At 39.6% G+C, this 16,968-nt stretch overlaps 1 protein-coding gene across 2 annotated transcripts; it reads left to right on the plus strand.

Moving 5' to 3' along the window:
* The first annotated feature begins 4,066 nt into the window (after positions 1-4,066).
* On the plus strand, positions 4,067-16,503 carry LOC137296911 (uncharacterized). Of its 2 annotated transcripts, none has more exons than XM_067828804.1 (12): positions 4,067-4,592; positions 5,242-5,517; positions 7,101-7,201; positions 8,006-8,102; positions 8,858-8,965; positions 9,560-9,673; positions 10,282-10,878; positions 11,780-11,843; positions 12,480-12,538; positions 13,279-13,451; positions 14,924-15,008; positions 15,486-16,503. In XM_067828804.1, exons 1-12 carry the CDS (start codon positions 4,500-4,502, stop codon positions 15,564-15,566), a joined length of 1,848 nt encoding a protein of 615 aa, XP_067684905.1. In that variant the 5' UTR covers positions 4,067-4,499; the 3' UTR covers positions 15,567-16,503. The 2 variants fall into 2 exon arrangements, with proteins under 2 accessions (XP_067684905.1, XP_067684906.1); XM_067828805.1 differs by having other exon boundaries at positions 4,073-4,592; positions 13,282-13,451.
* Positions 16,504-16,968: the final 465 nt, after the last annotated feature.

Genomic DNA, 16,968 nt, shown 5'->3' on the forward strand with positions numbered 1-16,968 from the left:
CGCACAATCTGTTCTAGTTTAGTTTACAGTAGACTGTCTTTGCCTCATGGGGACGACTTGTCACATGAAAGATAAGTTTTTCTTATGATGCCTCAGGTTAAAAAAATCCCATCGCCCGACGCCGGGGATAAGTCAGTTTTCATTTCGGGCAATCAAATAAAGGTATCTTACTTGTCCGTGGAGTACTGGAGTATTTCCACTTACGGTTTCAAACTGCAAATAACCTTGGATTTAATTTCATATCTGCTCACAATGAAGCTATTTAAGTTCGCATTAATAGTAAAGTAGAGCTAGTAGAGAGTGAAATTATCACTCTTCGATAAATAGTCCAGTAAACATTCACATCAAACACATTCTCTTCCCACCGAGGTTACTTGTCATGTCTTCCTACGAACGGAGGAAGATATGACAAGCAAACACTGTGGGAAGAGAATGCATCAAACATTGTGTCATAAAATCAGGGCAAGTAGAAACTTGCCCTGTGGCAAGTGGCTTTTCAACATATGTTTGAACCCCTGGATGCGCAATTACTGGATGGTGGAGAGAGTGAACTGGGTTGACACCGTCCTGAACCTAAATTAGCACGAGTGAGTAAGTATGGTTTTACGCTGCTTTTAGTAGTATTTCAGCAATATGGCTTGGGAAACCAAAAATGGGCTTCTCATATATACCCATAAGAGATTCGAATCCAGATCTTTTGCGTGACGAGCGAACGTTACCCCCCGCGCACACACACACACACACACACACACCACCCCACCCCACCCCACCCGAACCACAAAATCAAGTAATTTGAAAGACCATATGTATACAATGTATATGGCGGTTTTTCAGTCTGATGGTGGACAGATGTCCGAAGTGATACTGTTCTTAAATTTCTCTAAGTCCATGTATGCGGACTTGGTCTCGTCGGTATTTGGTTGAAACAGTGTCGATGCGACGTGAGACTGAACTCAACTCAACTCTTGAGCTTGTGTCACATACGAGGGATAATGCTAAGTGCGGCGTTACGGCAAGTAACCTTCAACAAAACTCATTCTGAAATCTATCACATAGTCGGTTGATCACTGGCTTTATACACTACAGTAGTATTAACGATGGACTGTGAATATCCTCAGATATCAAGACGCTTGCGCATGTCAGCGGAAAATGCCAAGGTCCTCTTTTACAGCACTTTACCGGCTCGCTTTATTCATCACGTAAATGATAGAGTATATGGCAACTTTGGTAAAGATTCTGCAAAAATCTCACAGTTGGTATGATGTTCTGATTATGATCAGTGGTTCATTGACAAAGAAACAACAAATCTTACCCATTATTCAGAAGAATATGACACACTCTAGTTGAATTTTTGAACAAGCGCCTCTTCGTCCATTCCTGTCGTCTGGAACTCGCGCGCATTTAAACCTCGTGCACCAGCAAGAGGTGAGTCTCAGTTGACCAAATTTGTAACCGTGACATCAAGTGGCGAGGTCGGCAACACCTAGGAGAAATCTTCGACTTTCAGGATTAGATTTGACATTTGTTCAGGTTAAAATGGACAACGACGAAGAGATGATGGCGATATGTAGCCTAGTGGTTAAAGCACCCGACTTGTCAAATGAAACACTAGTGCTGGGTTCGATTTTCCCAAGCAACAAATCGAGATAATGATATTTCATAATATGTTCATGATATGTAAACCGATATAGAGTACGTTGCAGTGCATACAAAGTTCAGTTTCGTGTAATCTGCAGCATACATTTGCCGGCTAATATTACGCCAGTTAACATAATCAGCACTCCGGTATATTTCTCTTGACCGCCTAAATCTGATGGAGTGTGGACGAGACAAACCAGCGGTACGCCACACCTTTCCATAGTACTTTGTTCACGGATTTTTCTACAGTAGTATTTCTGTTGTCAGGCGTTAAAATAGAGAGCGAGAAAAAAACTGCTATTACACATTTTGTTCATGCTAAGAGTCTTTCACCACAGGTGGGATGTTTAAAATAATAGAACATAACATTAGACATTCAGGTGCCAAAAATACTACTATAATATTAAAAAGAGAAAAGAAAACCAACAAAAAACGACAGGCATTTTACTCTGTAGCGTTAGCTCGGCGTTTTTATCTAATTCATTGTTTCATTATTTAATAATTATTTATTTGGATTTCACTCCTATTCATCAGCGGTATTTAAAAATAGAAAAATTAAAACAAACTTCCATTTCACCAAGAAGTGTGGCCGACGGTTCCTTAAACCAAGTAATGAAAGAAGTGTGGCCTTAGAGTGGGTAAGATCCGGGCTATACTGTTGTAAACCAAGACTTACGGAATCGGGTGGTCAGGTTCACTGAGTACTTGGTTGACACAAGGCTTTATACTCCAACAGCGCCGATCGATCATTGTGATTTTGATCACTGATCCAGATTCGATTATTAAGAGACGGTGCCATATAACTGACATATTGTGCTGTGTCATACAACAAACAAACAAACAAACGGTATCTATGGCTGGAAACGTAAATAGAACTGTGATATTTACCTCGCTGTGAAAATATACAGCTTCAACATCCGTTTCGTAACATCCGTGAGCATAATGCTGCTAAAATATAAAGTTAACAAGATGACTCCTAAAGAACAGTCCTCCTTTATTACTGATTTTCACTTTTTTATCTCCTGAAGTAATCGATAATGCATAAACGTGAGTCGCGGTAACGTGATTTTGTAAGCGATTGCCTTATGTTTCTGTTATTCGATATGTAAAATATTGTATTTCAGTTTTCTTGCTTTGATTCAGTGTGATGTAACAGACTCAGGTAAACCTTATTCTTCTCGAATGTATTCACTATCTCCTTTTATAGTTTTCAGATTGGTACCCGATCTCAAGAAATACCTCACAGTTCATAATTAAAATTCGTGACAAAAGTCGCAGTCGAGAAGGTTAAAATCAGATAAAACCGTTTTCAGATGGAGGATTCGAAAATATCATGTTTGTTCACTGACCAGGAACACATAACACGTTAGAACGGGTCGTTGTTTCAATTCTAGCTTCACTCAAATATATTTTGAATCAGATCTTTTAATCCGATATGATGCTCTCTTTGTACAGAATCCTTGAAGATTCGGGTCAGTATTGGTATTCAGTAACCCATGTTTGTTGTAAGTGGCGACCAACGGGATCGGATAATCAGATGCGCTGACACATGCCACACAGATTGATGTTCATGCTTTTGATCACGGGATTGTTTGGTCAAGACTCGAATATTTGTAGATCGCCACTTTATAGTTGGAATATTGCTGAGTGAATATTGGCGTTATTCAACAAGTCAACAATCCTTCATACAGCTTACTTTTCATATGTGCAATTTCGCTTTCAAAGAAAAGAAAGCCAACGCGGATAGCAGATTTTCTTCGACAGTATTACCCTTTGCTTGTAGACGCCATGGGGCTCAGAAATGAGTGGGCGTACTAAATATCAACAAACATATTTATTACTTCTAATTCCCTTTTGTATCACCTGTTTCAGTTCGAGTTCAAAATACAGAAATTAGATATATCATTTCTTTTCTTTTTTTATTATTATAGGATATTTATACAATAGCCATATATATATATATATAGGATGACCCTTGTCTATTTTATCTTGAAACAAAATTACTTTTGTTCACTGACCTCGTAATGTTAAAAGTTTACCTAGCTTGGATATTTCGCAAAATTGATCTTGAGAGAAAGTATCAAACCAGATTTTGTTCGGTGATCAGATAACTGATTGCCCAGCACAACTCAATTTATACTAATTTAAGAATGGTTGATGGCAATATAATCAAAAATGTCATTAGAAATCCTGAAGCAGTGGAAATGGAAAAAAAACATCGCTTGGAGTTCTGGCGCTTTCAACATTCACAATACGACAAACATAGAACAAATTAAAGCTTTATTATTTCATGTATGTTACAATTTTAGCTTGATTCTTTCTCACCTAAGGTATAGAAACGTACGTAAAATCATCAGCAGGTAGCCCGATCACCTGGCAACCAGGACGCGGAAGTTGAAATGGGAAATAACTCTTGTACTACATCCGGAATACGAACATTCCTCTATTTTCATAACATGGGGAATTTTGCTGGCAGTGTTTTTGCGTCTTAAAATGCTGTTGAGAAAACACGTTCGATCACGTCGATTATGGACTCGTCAATGACCACTGTAAGGAGCAACGTCCAGCTGACATGATACTAGTGCCACGATATTCCCAGTGCATCTGCAAGAACCATGGCTTTAAGAATATATCTGTCAGGACCATACTCAGTGAAAAACAACTCGGTATCTGAGGAAAACAAATCACCTATGTGATATGTCATGGACGCCCGATGAACACATTTAATGAACACCGTTTGGATTTGTTTGTTAGACCAAACTGTCACCTGCTAAACCAAACTGTCAGCTGATGTAGTTCATTGATGATTGAGTTTTGAGAGCTTTTTCTGTGGCCAATGAGCAACAGTGCTTTCAATAGTGATGGCTTCGTACAGTGTCACTTGCAAACTCGGAGAGGGGAGTTTTGCTAAAGTGTTCCAACTGAGTTCAATGGACCAAGATGAAGGTCAAGATGTAAGTGACCATTTGGAGCCACTATAGTATATAAAATCTGTCGACAAATATTTATCCCAAATCCCAACACAACTAACCTTGTTTACTGAGGAAGATCAGGGTCACTTACTTTGTACTTAAATTTTAAGTGTGTCATCCACATTGCACCTGCCTCTCCATGAATATGTCCACAACCCCCCACACTCTTCACCACCAGAACCAGGCCCCACCAACTTACATGTGTTATATTGGTGGGTGCAACATTCAACAGAAATCAGGACTTCTCTGAGCAATTACTTATTATTGGGGAACACCACACTCGGCAATATGATTGCTATAAGGCATCAGTCTGTAATAATCCAGTGATCAACTTAATGAGCATCAATCTATGCTGTTGGGACAGTGTGTGACTTTAGCTTTACGCTGCACCCTGCAATATTCACACTATATGGCTGCTGTCAGTAAATAATCAAGCCAGCGATTAACAGCATGAGCATCAACCTATGCAATTTGGATGCATTGACAAGAGTCAACCAAGTCAGCAAGCCTGATTACCCTGTCCTGTTTGTCTCCTCATACAACAAGCATGGGCTGCTGAAGATCAGTTATATGACCAATGATTGATGGTGAAATCCAATCTGACTCATATGTACCATCCATTGTTTTACAGTATGCCCTGAAAGTGATCGACAAAGATCGCTTCTCCCATGATGAACGAGACAAGTGTGTGCAGGAAGCCAAGCTGATGAGGAAGATGAGACATGAGAATGTTGTCGCCTGTTTTGATGCCTTTGAGTATGAGAACCACTTGGTCCTAGTGACAGAATACTGTCCACGGGGCGACATGTACTGTTACCTTGGTGACTGCAGAGATGCCAAACCTCAACAACCTGTGTCTGAGAACAGGATTTCTATGTGGGTACTGCAGATTGCTAAGGCTTTGCAGGTGAGTTATCTTACTGAGCGAGTAAGCATTGTTTATTTGGGAATTGAATCCTGAAAAGGGACCAATATCACAAGGGATTTTGCACCTGACAAGAATATCAAATGCTAATAATATCAAAGCCAAATTTTTCTAACCAAACAGATATTATGATGCTCTTTCTGTTTGGTGACGTGTTCAGACTAAGTGAACTTAGTCTCAGTATTATTCATTACACTGCGTATACTAACAAACCATAGTAGGAAGTCACGTCAGCTAGCCTTTTCAACTGACCAATCAGAACATAACTTACCAAATCATGAAAGTTGATATTTGCACATAGCATTAAAACTTTGGCTCAAAAACATTTGGCACCTCCAATAAGGACGTTAATGTGTTAAACATACTGCCACTGTTGTAATGAATAGCTCCATGTACCAGGGCCTATATTTTCAAAGCTCTCTTAGCGCTACGATAGTCGTAAGTGCCATACATTAACATTAACTTACGACTATCTTAGCGCTAAGAGAGCTTTGAAAATATAGGCCCTGTATGTAAGGCATTAGTGTATGATTCTTATAAGAAGTAACACCTGGCAAGTTGATACCTTGTAGTATATTCAGGCTTTTGCTGTACAGATTTACAAGAAGCACAATGTGCTTGGTTCACTCATAGTGATAGCACTGATAGTGCTTATTGTCTTGAAGCACCTTGCCTAACCCTAGCTGAGCTAAAGGTGAGACTTTCTCTCACAACAAGATTAAAGTTACTTACTTAGCATTTGGAACTGCCTGTTTCTAGATATGAGCGTCTGAATGCTTTACTCTCTCATGCTGACTGCCATGAAGATCTGGATTAGAACTGGTTCTCATCAGTCCATTCTGGTCATGACCAGCCACTAATGAATGGCATAAGGTCTCAATTAACTTGTGTGTAGTGGTCACAACATTTCTGAGTATCAGGCTGGGCTTCAGACTACAAACCTTGTGATCTCAAGTCTTAGGCCTTGTCCACATTACCAAAGAGGGAGAAATGTGACGTGCTAAGGATGTCATCAATGTGTTGACTCCACACCCTGCTACCTCCCCAGGTCAACAGACGGCACATCCAAGGCTGCATAGTGCTCAAGTGGTGTATGAAATATAGTGTGTCCAACCGCCCAAGACAGGTTACATTTCTGTCGGGCTGTCTAAATTTACAGGGCATCAGCCTGATGGCCTGGTAAAAGTTTTAGATAACATGTTACATACATCTGAGAAAATTCATCATAAATGGAAATGTGTTCTCTCAAAATGACTGTTACACAGTAAAAACATCTGTAAGGTTCATTAAATTATTCATTGTAACTAAAATCAAGTTTATTTTCTTTGAATTGCCTGGTCTGGCTGTGGTTTGAGCTTCCTTCATTGAGTAGTTGTTGTGCTGACACGGTAAACATCCTGCTGGTTGATACAGGTCATTACATCCCAGTGTCAGTCACTGGATTATCTGGTCCACACCAGATGATTTACAGAACACCTCCAAATAGCCGGAAAATTTTAGTGGTGCATTAGAGAGACAATGAAACTAAAATTCCCGCATTTCATGAAGAATATGTTTTGTTGTAGTATCTGCATGAGAGGAAAATTCTGCATCGAGACTTGAAGACAAAAAACATCTTTCTGATGGAAGACTTGACTGTGAAAATAGGAGACCTTGGAATAGCAAAGTGAGGAAGCAAGCGGACATATGTAAAAAAATGAGATTGAAACATATTAAGTCATCCAAGGAACTGTTCCATTTGCATGATTATGGAATGAACAACAAATATTTATGTGACATATTTTATTTTGATTAGCTAGCTGGTTGAATTTTAACTGCATCAAATTTCTTTGAAGAAGTTATTTTTATTCAACTGTGCATATTTTAGCTAATGCTGTTAATCACTGGATTGTCTGTCCGGACTTGATTATTTATAGACTGCTGCCATGTAGTGGGAATATTGCTGAGTCAGCGTAAAGCTAAACCCACTCATGTCCTAGAAACAGTCACTTGTTTAGAGTCTTATATACATTGAATTGGATTAAAGTGAATATATCCTACTTGATATGTTTGCAGGATTTCTGCCGGTTACCATTAATACCATTACTGGTGTATGTAAATGCACAATACCTTTGATGTGATTTAACATGTTATCTTAGGGATTGAACTGTACACAGTTAAATATTGATTCTAGTACTTTTGTTTGGTTCCATCCGGGATTTGAACAAACACTATTTATTAGGTACTCCCTGAATGTGTATGTGTACAAGCGTGTGTGCACCCGATTCATCTATCCTAAAAGTATATTATACGAACATTGAAACTCTCATGAAAAGGTGGAACTGAGTTCTGCACCTCCCCTCCTGCTATTGTCAGAAAACTGTATCCACCCCTTTACCTAATTATCGGCACACAAACTCAGCAATCTAACCCACTCAGCCACTTCAACTACCACACCTTTACACAGTATCGAACTAATGTTTGTTTGCAGACAGCTGGACTTTACACTGGCCCAGGCCGATACATTCCTGGGAACACCTCTATACATGAGTCCTGAGATATTCCAGTTCCAGCCCTACAGTTATAAGGTGAGGTTTGTTAATTTATGGCTTGGAGGTGATGATGATTTTGTTCAAAAGGAGGGTCATCAATTTTGCAGACATGTAGGGGAGGGTGGGAGGAGTGTGTATGTGTGTCATTGATTTTGTAAATTACATGGGTATGGGATGTGTGTGAGTGGGAGGGGGTGTCAATGACTTTGTACGTAAATGTATTTTTTTTTTGGTGGAGAAGGTTGGAGAGGGAGAGGTCTTTCCTTTGGTACATGCTTCTCCAAAAAAATCATCATCACCCCCAAGCCATAAATCATGAACTAAGCTTCTCAGAACTGAACAAGTTCTTGTTGGTTTTATGAAAGTGGTATGTATCATCCTTGTCCTTTCTGGTTTTCATTTACAAATCACCGCGATATAGCTGGAATATTACTGAATGTGGCATTATGCTAAACTCACTCACTCACTCACTCAGGATTTTTCCCAAATACATTGAGATAATGAAATGTAATCAAAAATAGAAAGCAAGGCCGTAGGGAGAACAGGGGAGCAGGGGGTGCAGCTGATTTTTTGCTGATTAAGTTTGGGCATCAAACTATTGGTATACCCATGTTTTCACGTGGATGGTGCCTCCCTTACTTAAAACAGCTCACTACGGCCCTGGAAAGTAAGGTTATACTGAAATCACCAGAAATTCCTTTATTCTGAGCCTGTAATGAAAGTACACCTATGATGAGTAAACAAAATCAGGATTCTGTGCAAGAAGTGCTAGAAAGTTGTTGTGTTTGTAGGCAGACATCTGGAGCATGGGCTGCTGTGTCTACGAGATGATGACATTACGCTTCGCCTTTGAGTCACCATCACAGCAGAAGATGGTACAGAGGATCATCAAGGGCAAGGTCAGACATCTTGCTTATCTGCAATCTTCCATCCAGTGGTCAGCTTTCCATTTCCTGTTTCATTCAAACAAAATCATTTGTTATGGAAATCTGTTGGTGAACTTTGGAGTTGTCTTTGATGATGATGATGATGAGTGTGTGAAATAGCTACTGGCCCACTAACCCATGACTAGTAAAAATCCAGTTGGGGCAGTGAATCTCAACAGTCACTGGCCTGACTGAATAGTGAATTTCATGAGTTCATTTTGTAAATGTATCACACTCTCCGACTGGATCAGTTTTAATCACATTTATATCATGCTTGATGATGATGATGATGATGATGATGATGATGATGATGATGATGATGATAATGATGATGACAATGATGGTTGTCATTTTGATCTTTCCTCCTACACAAAGGTGATAGCTCATGATAGAAGTGGAATACTGCTGAAAAGGTGACTGAGTCAGGGCATGGTGATGGCAAATGGGTTTACATCTGTATCATTTAGTCTTTTTGTAACAGTTTTACAAGACAAAACAACGTCTCCTTTAATGAGTGAATGCTGAATGGTTCTGGTGTATTGGACACATCTCATCCATCTTGTGCAGGCCCCGAGTGTTCCGGCCATGTACAGCGAGAACCTAGGGAGGCTGGCTAATGACATGTTGAACAAGGACCCACAGCTCAGACCTCATGCCGCAGACATCGTCAAAGAACTACAGGTGGGAATTAATACACTGTTCCCCATAAGACTACCACTTTATTGTTAATTCTGATAGATAAAACCATTTCTGGTGACCTTTGAGTTTTAGGAATCATTCATAATTTTTGGCTGTGGGCTGTAATGATGATTTTAAGGTCACCTATTTTGTTCAGGGAATGTAGGGAGAGTCGGTCGTCAGTTTTGTACACATGTACTGCTAGGGTGTCATCAATTTTGTGCATAAAAATATTCACTTATAATTACTTTGTACATACATTTTAAGGGGTCAGCCACATTGTATGTGATTCTCTGTAAAATTCATCATCAATTCCTGAGCCATAAATTACAGACTGGAGTTTTGTTAGGCGTTATACTTATATGGCATTGAATGTTCCCAAATACTTCCATAAAGTTTTAATTATTGTGTCAAACACAACATGCTTTTATGTTCTTCCACATTTACTTTCAGAAACTATAGATACAAAGAAAGAGAGGGAAATTTTACATTGATGTCACAGAGGAGATGTGATTTGACCATTTGACCATTTAGGATCTTACTCTGACAAAATCGTTTTGTATTTTGAAATCTTATTTTATTTTAGAATGTATTCAATGATCTGTCCCCAGTCAAACCAAGAGAGACCCAGCTCAGGAGACATGAAGATCTCACCCCGGAGCAGACGCCGCCTGTCAGCATCTCGTAGTGACAGTCGGGTAGACATGCCTGATCTTACACCGTCACTACGGTCTGATCGACATGCCATTGTCGACTCTCTCATGACGTTCTTCAGGCAGAACACGGCAACAGGCTTAGGGAATGGTTTCGAGATCGGTGTTCTGTCATCCACAAAATCTGCGCTGTCTAGGACAGTTAAAACAATATGGACACGCAATCCTAGTCAGGAGGAGACAACTCAGTTTGTGAGAAAATTCGGGACAGGGTTGCAGAATGGGGATGACACCTACAGTGATGATATTGTAGACAATATTGGGTACGGAGAGACGTCTGGCATTCATCACACTGTGAAAAAGAGCCCTAGGAAATGTGATAAGACAGCATCACAGAGTTCAATGCTCAGAGACTATTACGAAGCTATTGAAATGTATGATGATAATTTTAATGACATTCAGCCTGACCCTGATGAGGTCATTCAGTGGGCGAGACAGAATCTGGCATCTTGTAAAGCATCAGCGGAACTTCCTTCCAAAGAATCCGCAGCTGAGGTAAATAGAAGCACAAACTTACGAGTACGTAAAACTGAAAAGGGCCTGCTTGATTATCCTAAACCAGGTGTGTTTTCTGGTAAAGCATGCACATGACTATGTTGAAACCTAAAATGAAGTTCTGAAACTTTGGAATCAGCTCTGTGGCAGGTTTCACAGCTTTGGTTTTGCATCCTCTCAAAGAAACATGGTGGAAATGAAAGGAAAGGACATGTAAGCAAACATTCATTGTTCTGAGGAAGCATCTTGTCTCTTTAATATTTCTTAATTTTCTGATAAAAATGACAAAAAGTTCTGTCCCGTTCATTCCACATATGTAGTAGCTTAGATACATTTTCTGAGGGTCCATTTTAAAACTGGATGGTGAATCCACTCGTTTATAAAACTGGAAACTTGTATCACTTTGAAATCATGTATCCAAACCTAGACACTTGTTTATAACAGGAGAAACCAGTTTCAGAAACCAAAACCAATAATCAAACGGGCCCAAATTTTGTCTGACTAAAAAAATCAATGACTTGTCGTTGAATAAGTTCAAAAGGTAAAAGATTATTGATATAAAAAACATGTCAACCAGAGAGGTTTCCAAACTTGAGCACCTGAGACATTCACTGAGCACAGTGTGAATATATGTGTTTTGTGTGAGTTTCTTGTGTTTCTTAAATTTCTAAAATAATTGGTGGAGAAACAAAGCTGTAAAAAAATGAGACTAAAAATGTGCATTAACTGGTAAAAAATAATAGATCGTCTTATTTGAGATTTTGTACATTTCCAGAAAACATCTCATAAGATTCTGCAAACCAGTAGAACCAGTAGAACCAGTAGATGTCAGGGATGATTGCAATACAGGAAGATCTTAGTGATATTTATGCAATAATCTGACTCTTGTTCTTTCCTTTAGGCCAAGTCAAGACAACCACCAGATGCAAAACTGAAGACAAGGAAGAAGAAAAATTTCTTGAAAGGTTTGTCTGTGTTATTTACTGAGATGTGCTGATTAGGAATTCACTTGGGCCCATTATTCTTTTTATTTGATTTATGTGAAAAAAACCCACAAACACACTTCTCCCACTACCAAAAAGTGGTGCAATAAACCCACTCGTCTCATCTCACCTCTTTAGAACGATCGTATGAATGAACAATATCAGATGATGTGAGATTGCACAGTGAGTGAGTGAAATAAGTTCAGTGCGGCCGTATTTGAACTATATATTCGTGCAGTATTTCAGTTGTATGAGGCCATTCCACTCATATGAGGGCATGTCTGTGAATTTTCCTTGTGACAAGAGACTATACTGCTTGGAGCTCGAACTCATGAAGATTTGTGTTAGAATTTGTCATCAGCACCCCAAGCTTGTTGTTAAAAGTAACTGTCAGGGTCGGGTGGTTAGGCTTGCAGACTTGGTCAGACATCTGTCGTATCCCATTTGCGCAGATCTGTGGTCATGATGTTAATCACAGGAGTGTGGTTCTGACTCGATAATTTACGAACGGCTGCCATGTAGCTTGAATATTGCTTAGTGTGGTGTTAAACAACAAACAAATAAACTAACTAAACTGTATTCCTTGGAACATGTCACATATATCTCCTGTTATTTCAGCTGCCTCTGAGAAAAAGAAAACATCAAGTCCAGACAAGGACCAGTCTGCCCAGAGTCAGGTGAATACATCTACTCAACTCAAATCTTTGAATGGCACTTGACAGATAAACATAAACAGGGAACATTTAAGGACATCAGAGTCTGCATGATGGGGAACACAACATTTTGGAGAATATTCTCATTTCTCCCTGATTCATACATCTGATGAATATATATTTTCAGAAATATTGTGTTATGAATATACTCAGAAGTCCAATTTTCACATGTGTTTTCAGGACATGAATGCTTTGATAGAGTTTGAAAACAGAAACCATCTTATGATTCTTTACAGAGTTATGGCCCTTGTCATGTGTTTCTTGACTTAGTGCACGCTATCACCAATGGGAACAGATATTCTCAGTAACTGTTATAGATAGGGAAGCCAAATTTAGTATGTGTTTTCAGAACATGAATGTCATGGTGAATTTACAAATCAGGACCGATGTTACTAATTGTAACGGAGTCTTAGTCCATGTAATGCATTTTTAGGGTCTATAAGAGCTTGGTGTCTTCAAACTGTTGCTGTTAGATGACATGCTTCCATGTAGGGCCATTGGTAACATACACAAAACTGCCCTGACCTTCACAATCTGTTTTGTTATATTTGTAGTGCTAGAATTGCTTCTCTGTATATTCTATCTTGTACATCCCTATTAATGGCCCGCCTTGTTCTTCATCCTCTGAACATCATCATTCTATGTCCTTCATAAACTCTTCCTCATCAACTGTCCACTGTCACCCATTGAACATTTTGTTGAAGAAGTCAACACTGAAGACATTGCCCACTGACAGTTCAAAGACTGTCACTCTCTTCACTCGGAGTCAGAAAGTGGTCTTCAGGAAGGAAGAGTTCCTGGCAGGGGATGCTGATCCCATGGAGAGAGAGCTGTCTAAGAGTCTGGGTGGGGACATGGATATGGTGAATATCGGGAGGTGAGTTACCCCTTGGAGATAGAGCTGTCTAAGAGTCTGGGTGGGGACACGGATATGGTGAATATCGGGAGGTGAGTTACCTCTTGGTGATAGAGCTGTCTAAGAGTCTGGGTGGGGACACGGATATGGTGAATATCGAGAGGTGAGTTACCTCTTGGTGATAAAGCTGTCTAAGAGTCTGGGTGGGGACACAGATATGGTGAATATCGGGAGGTGAGTTACCCCTTGGAGATAGAGTTGTCTAAGAGTCTGGGTGGGGACACGGATATGGTGAATATCGGGAGGTGAGTTACCTCTTGGTGATAGAGCTGTCTAAGAGTCTGAGTGGGGACACGGATATGGTGAATATCGGGAGGTGAGTTACCTCTTGGTGATAAAGCTGTCTAAGAGTCTGGGTGGGGACACGGATATGGTGAACATCGGGAGGTGAGTTACCCCTTGGTGATAGAGCTGTCTAAGAGTCTGGGTGGGGACACGGATATGGTGAATATTGGGAGGTGAGTTACCCCTTGGAGATAGAGTTGTCTAAGAGTCTGGGTGGGGACACGGATATGGTGAATATCGGGAGGTGAGTTACCTCTTGGTGATAGAGCTGTCTAAGAGTCTGGGTGGGGACACGGATATGGTGAATATCGAGAGGTGAGTTACCTCTTGGTGATAAAGCTGTCTAAGAGTCTGAGTGGGGACACGGATATGGTGAATATCGGGAGGTGAGTTACCCCTTGGAGATAGAGTTGTCTAAGAGTCTGGGTGGGGACACGGATATGGTGAATATCGGGAGGTGAGTTACCCCTTGGAGATAGAGCTGTCTAAGAGTCTGGGTGGGGACACGGATACTGAGTGTCAGTCGACAGAACTCACAAACTGTTGACCATACAGTCCAAGGGAGGTAATTCATGTAACATTGTCTATGTTATCATATTTAGTGGTTTGTTCTTTAACTGTATTATTTCAGTAATATTTTAGGTATATGATGGTTGCTATAAGGGTAAAGCTAGTTTTCAGGACATTTTCATTTGCAGAAGCACAAGGTCTTTCATTGAACAAAACAGGTGATGTCACTGTTGAGAGTGCCAACACTAACATTTGCCCATACAACCAGCCACCATATTTTTCAGTGCTCAACAACATTGGAATTCCAGTCAATGTTTTCATTGCTGCATTTTGTAATTTGTGTTACAGCTGGTTAAGGTTGGTACTGGAAGGAAATTTAGACATATCGTTAATGTTGAACCATACTTTAAGTGAGTCGTTGGTGATCGAAAATCAAGAGCTGAAGTCCTTATGACGTCGCCTATAACAGGCATGATAATAGCTCGTTGTTAAGTAAAACGGCATTATCAAGTTACAGCGGCCTGCTCATTTTTGATAACATGTTTTTCATATTAATGGTAATTCTATACATAACCCAGTTGTGTTTCTTTTGTTGTTGAGTATATTTCAGCTCAGTATTCTGTGTATTAATGTTTCAGATTGTGCAAGTCAGACCTTGGTGACGACATGTTTAAACGGGCCCAGCAGCTGGTGGAAATAGTGAAGGATGAACGTCTGCTCCAGGTAAGATGGAGTGGTTGCCATAGTAACTCATCATGTCATGTTTAAATACATGTATAAGAATATTGCTCCTCAAACGCTTGTAACTTCATGTTGTTGTTTTTTTCACATTTTCTATCTTCAGATTTCTAATTTCTACTCCTGCGCTATGTGCTCTTCTTAGATGAATTCCATGTTGATATATCTAAAGATTTGCTGACTTCTTCCATTAAACAGATTAAACAGCCACAAAGGCCTTTGCATTAATCATTCATAACAACAACTCATTTCTCATGACATCCTCTACAAGTTACTTTTAAAGATCTAAACCACTTATGGCGGCAGTGTAGCCCAGTGGATATAGCATCCGCTTGTCATTCCGAAGACCTGGGTTTGATTCCCCACATGGGTACAATGTGTGAAGCCCATTTCTTGTGTCACTCACTCACTCACTCACTCACTCACCCACTCACCCACTAAATCAATGTCTGCTCTCCACAGGCGCAACTACAGGATCTGCTCGGCTGGAGAAACTACATGAAATTTGGAGCCTTTCTGATTAATGAAGGTCGGACGTCATAGACAGTATACACTGATATAGGTTCATGTTTTCACATCGTTGCTATAGGCATGACCAAAGCAACGTGATTATCAAAGACACTGTACAGTGGAGGGTGATGTTTGGTGTTGAACAAACAGATGCTCAGTGCCTGGGCACTTATTAGAGGAAATACGGTTCTCTGAGAGTGTGGGTTCAATTCATCACAGTCATGGATGTAAAACAGTACTAGAATGTGTACTTTTAAAGCGTCTTCTCGTCAACCTGAAGACTCTGGTTCAGTTCCTCTCTTGGTTACTCCAGTTATTGCTGGAGTATTGCAAATACCACACTCCCTCACTCAGTCTTAGCTTTTCATGGATACAATGGAAGTGTATGAAACATTAATAACTGATCTACCTGGCAATCTACATGATTATATCTTGGATTAGCATTCAAGAAGTTGGTGAGTAGTCATGATTACATGCAACTCTGTGAAGAACAGGTTCTGTATTTTTGGCCAGTTTGATGTAAATCTTTGAAGGCCATTTAGAAGTGGATGGCATAACAAAAGCCAGATTGATGGAGGACAACTTCTTTATTGTGGATAAATGTTTTGGAGCATATGCTTGCTCCTTCATCAGGTGAATAAAAAAGTAACATCCACAAATCTGGCTTTTCTCAGGTTGATGTTGATTTTTACACTGTTATCAAGGTGGAGTTAATAAAATGACAAATTGATTTCTTTCCAGAAAGTTGAAATTTTTCTGAGAGTGTAATGAAATGTCTATCTATCATGATCGATATTTGTAAGTCAGCTGCCGAGGTACTCCACAGATGATCCCTGCTAATACTGATTAATTGTGAATAGTTAACTGCAAAACAGCTGAATTTACCTGTAGATAAACTGAACCATTGTTTGTTTATTTTTGTGAAAATGAATGGGTTTGGAATGATACTTTTAATAAAAGCAGAACTGAAGTTTTGTCAGTCTTTCATTGTGATGATACAGATACAGAAGCTGGTCACTTTAAGTGATGACAAGCTGAGAAGGATGCGGATATAGAATCAAGAACTATATGTATAGAGAAATGTCAAAAAGAACATACTTGCGTGGGTAAAACCGGATGATGGGGAGGAAGTCGACGGATGAAACCTTTACTGCTTCAGCGAAAGAGGAATAGTTGATATCCTAAGGTTAAACTCTGTTCAAAAATGACACTTAAGATAATCATTTTAAATGTTGGCCTTTAGAATGTCTTATCCCTGACCATAAGTGTTGGTGTACAATGATGATTTTGTTAAGCGTCCAATGCATACTCTCTAAAACAGATTAACATACTGGTCATTAAAATTTGTGTTCATTTGCTTTGATCTGTTAAAGCTTTGGGTGCTACAGGATATTTACTGTTTTAATTTATAATGTAAAAATTAATATTGATATTG

This window comes from Haliotis asinina, chromosome 9 (genome assembly GCF_037392515.1).
Source record: "Haliotis asinina isolate JCU_RB_2024 chromosome 9, JCU_Hal_asi_v2, whole genome shotgun sequence".
NCBI lineage: Eukaryota > Metazoa > Mollusca > Gastropoda > Lepetellida > Haliotidae > Haliotis > Haliotis asinina.

Excerpts from the sequence above, each read along its gene's own strand:
- LOC137296911 (XM_067828804.1), top strand. The coding sequence starts at position 4,500 with ATGGCTTCGTACAGTGTCACTTGCAAACTCGGAGAGGGGAGTTTTGCT. Across the intron at positions 8,966-9,559 it reads AGAGGATCATCAAGGGCAAG|GCCCCGAGTGTTCCGGCCAT; the intron begins GTCAGACATCTT and ends CATCTTGTGCAG. Across the intron at positions 12,539-13,278 it reads ACCAGTCTGCCCAGAGTCAG|AAGTCAACACTGAAGACATT; the intron begins GTGAATACATCT and ends ATTTTGTTGAAG.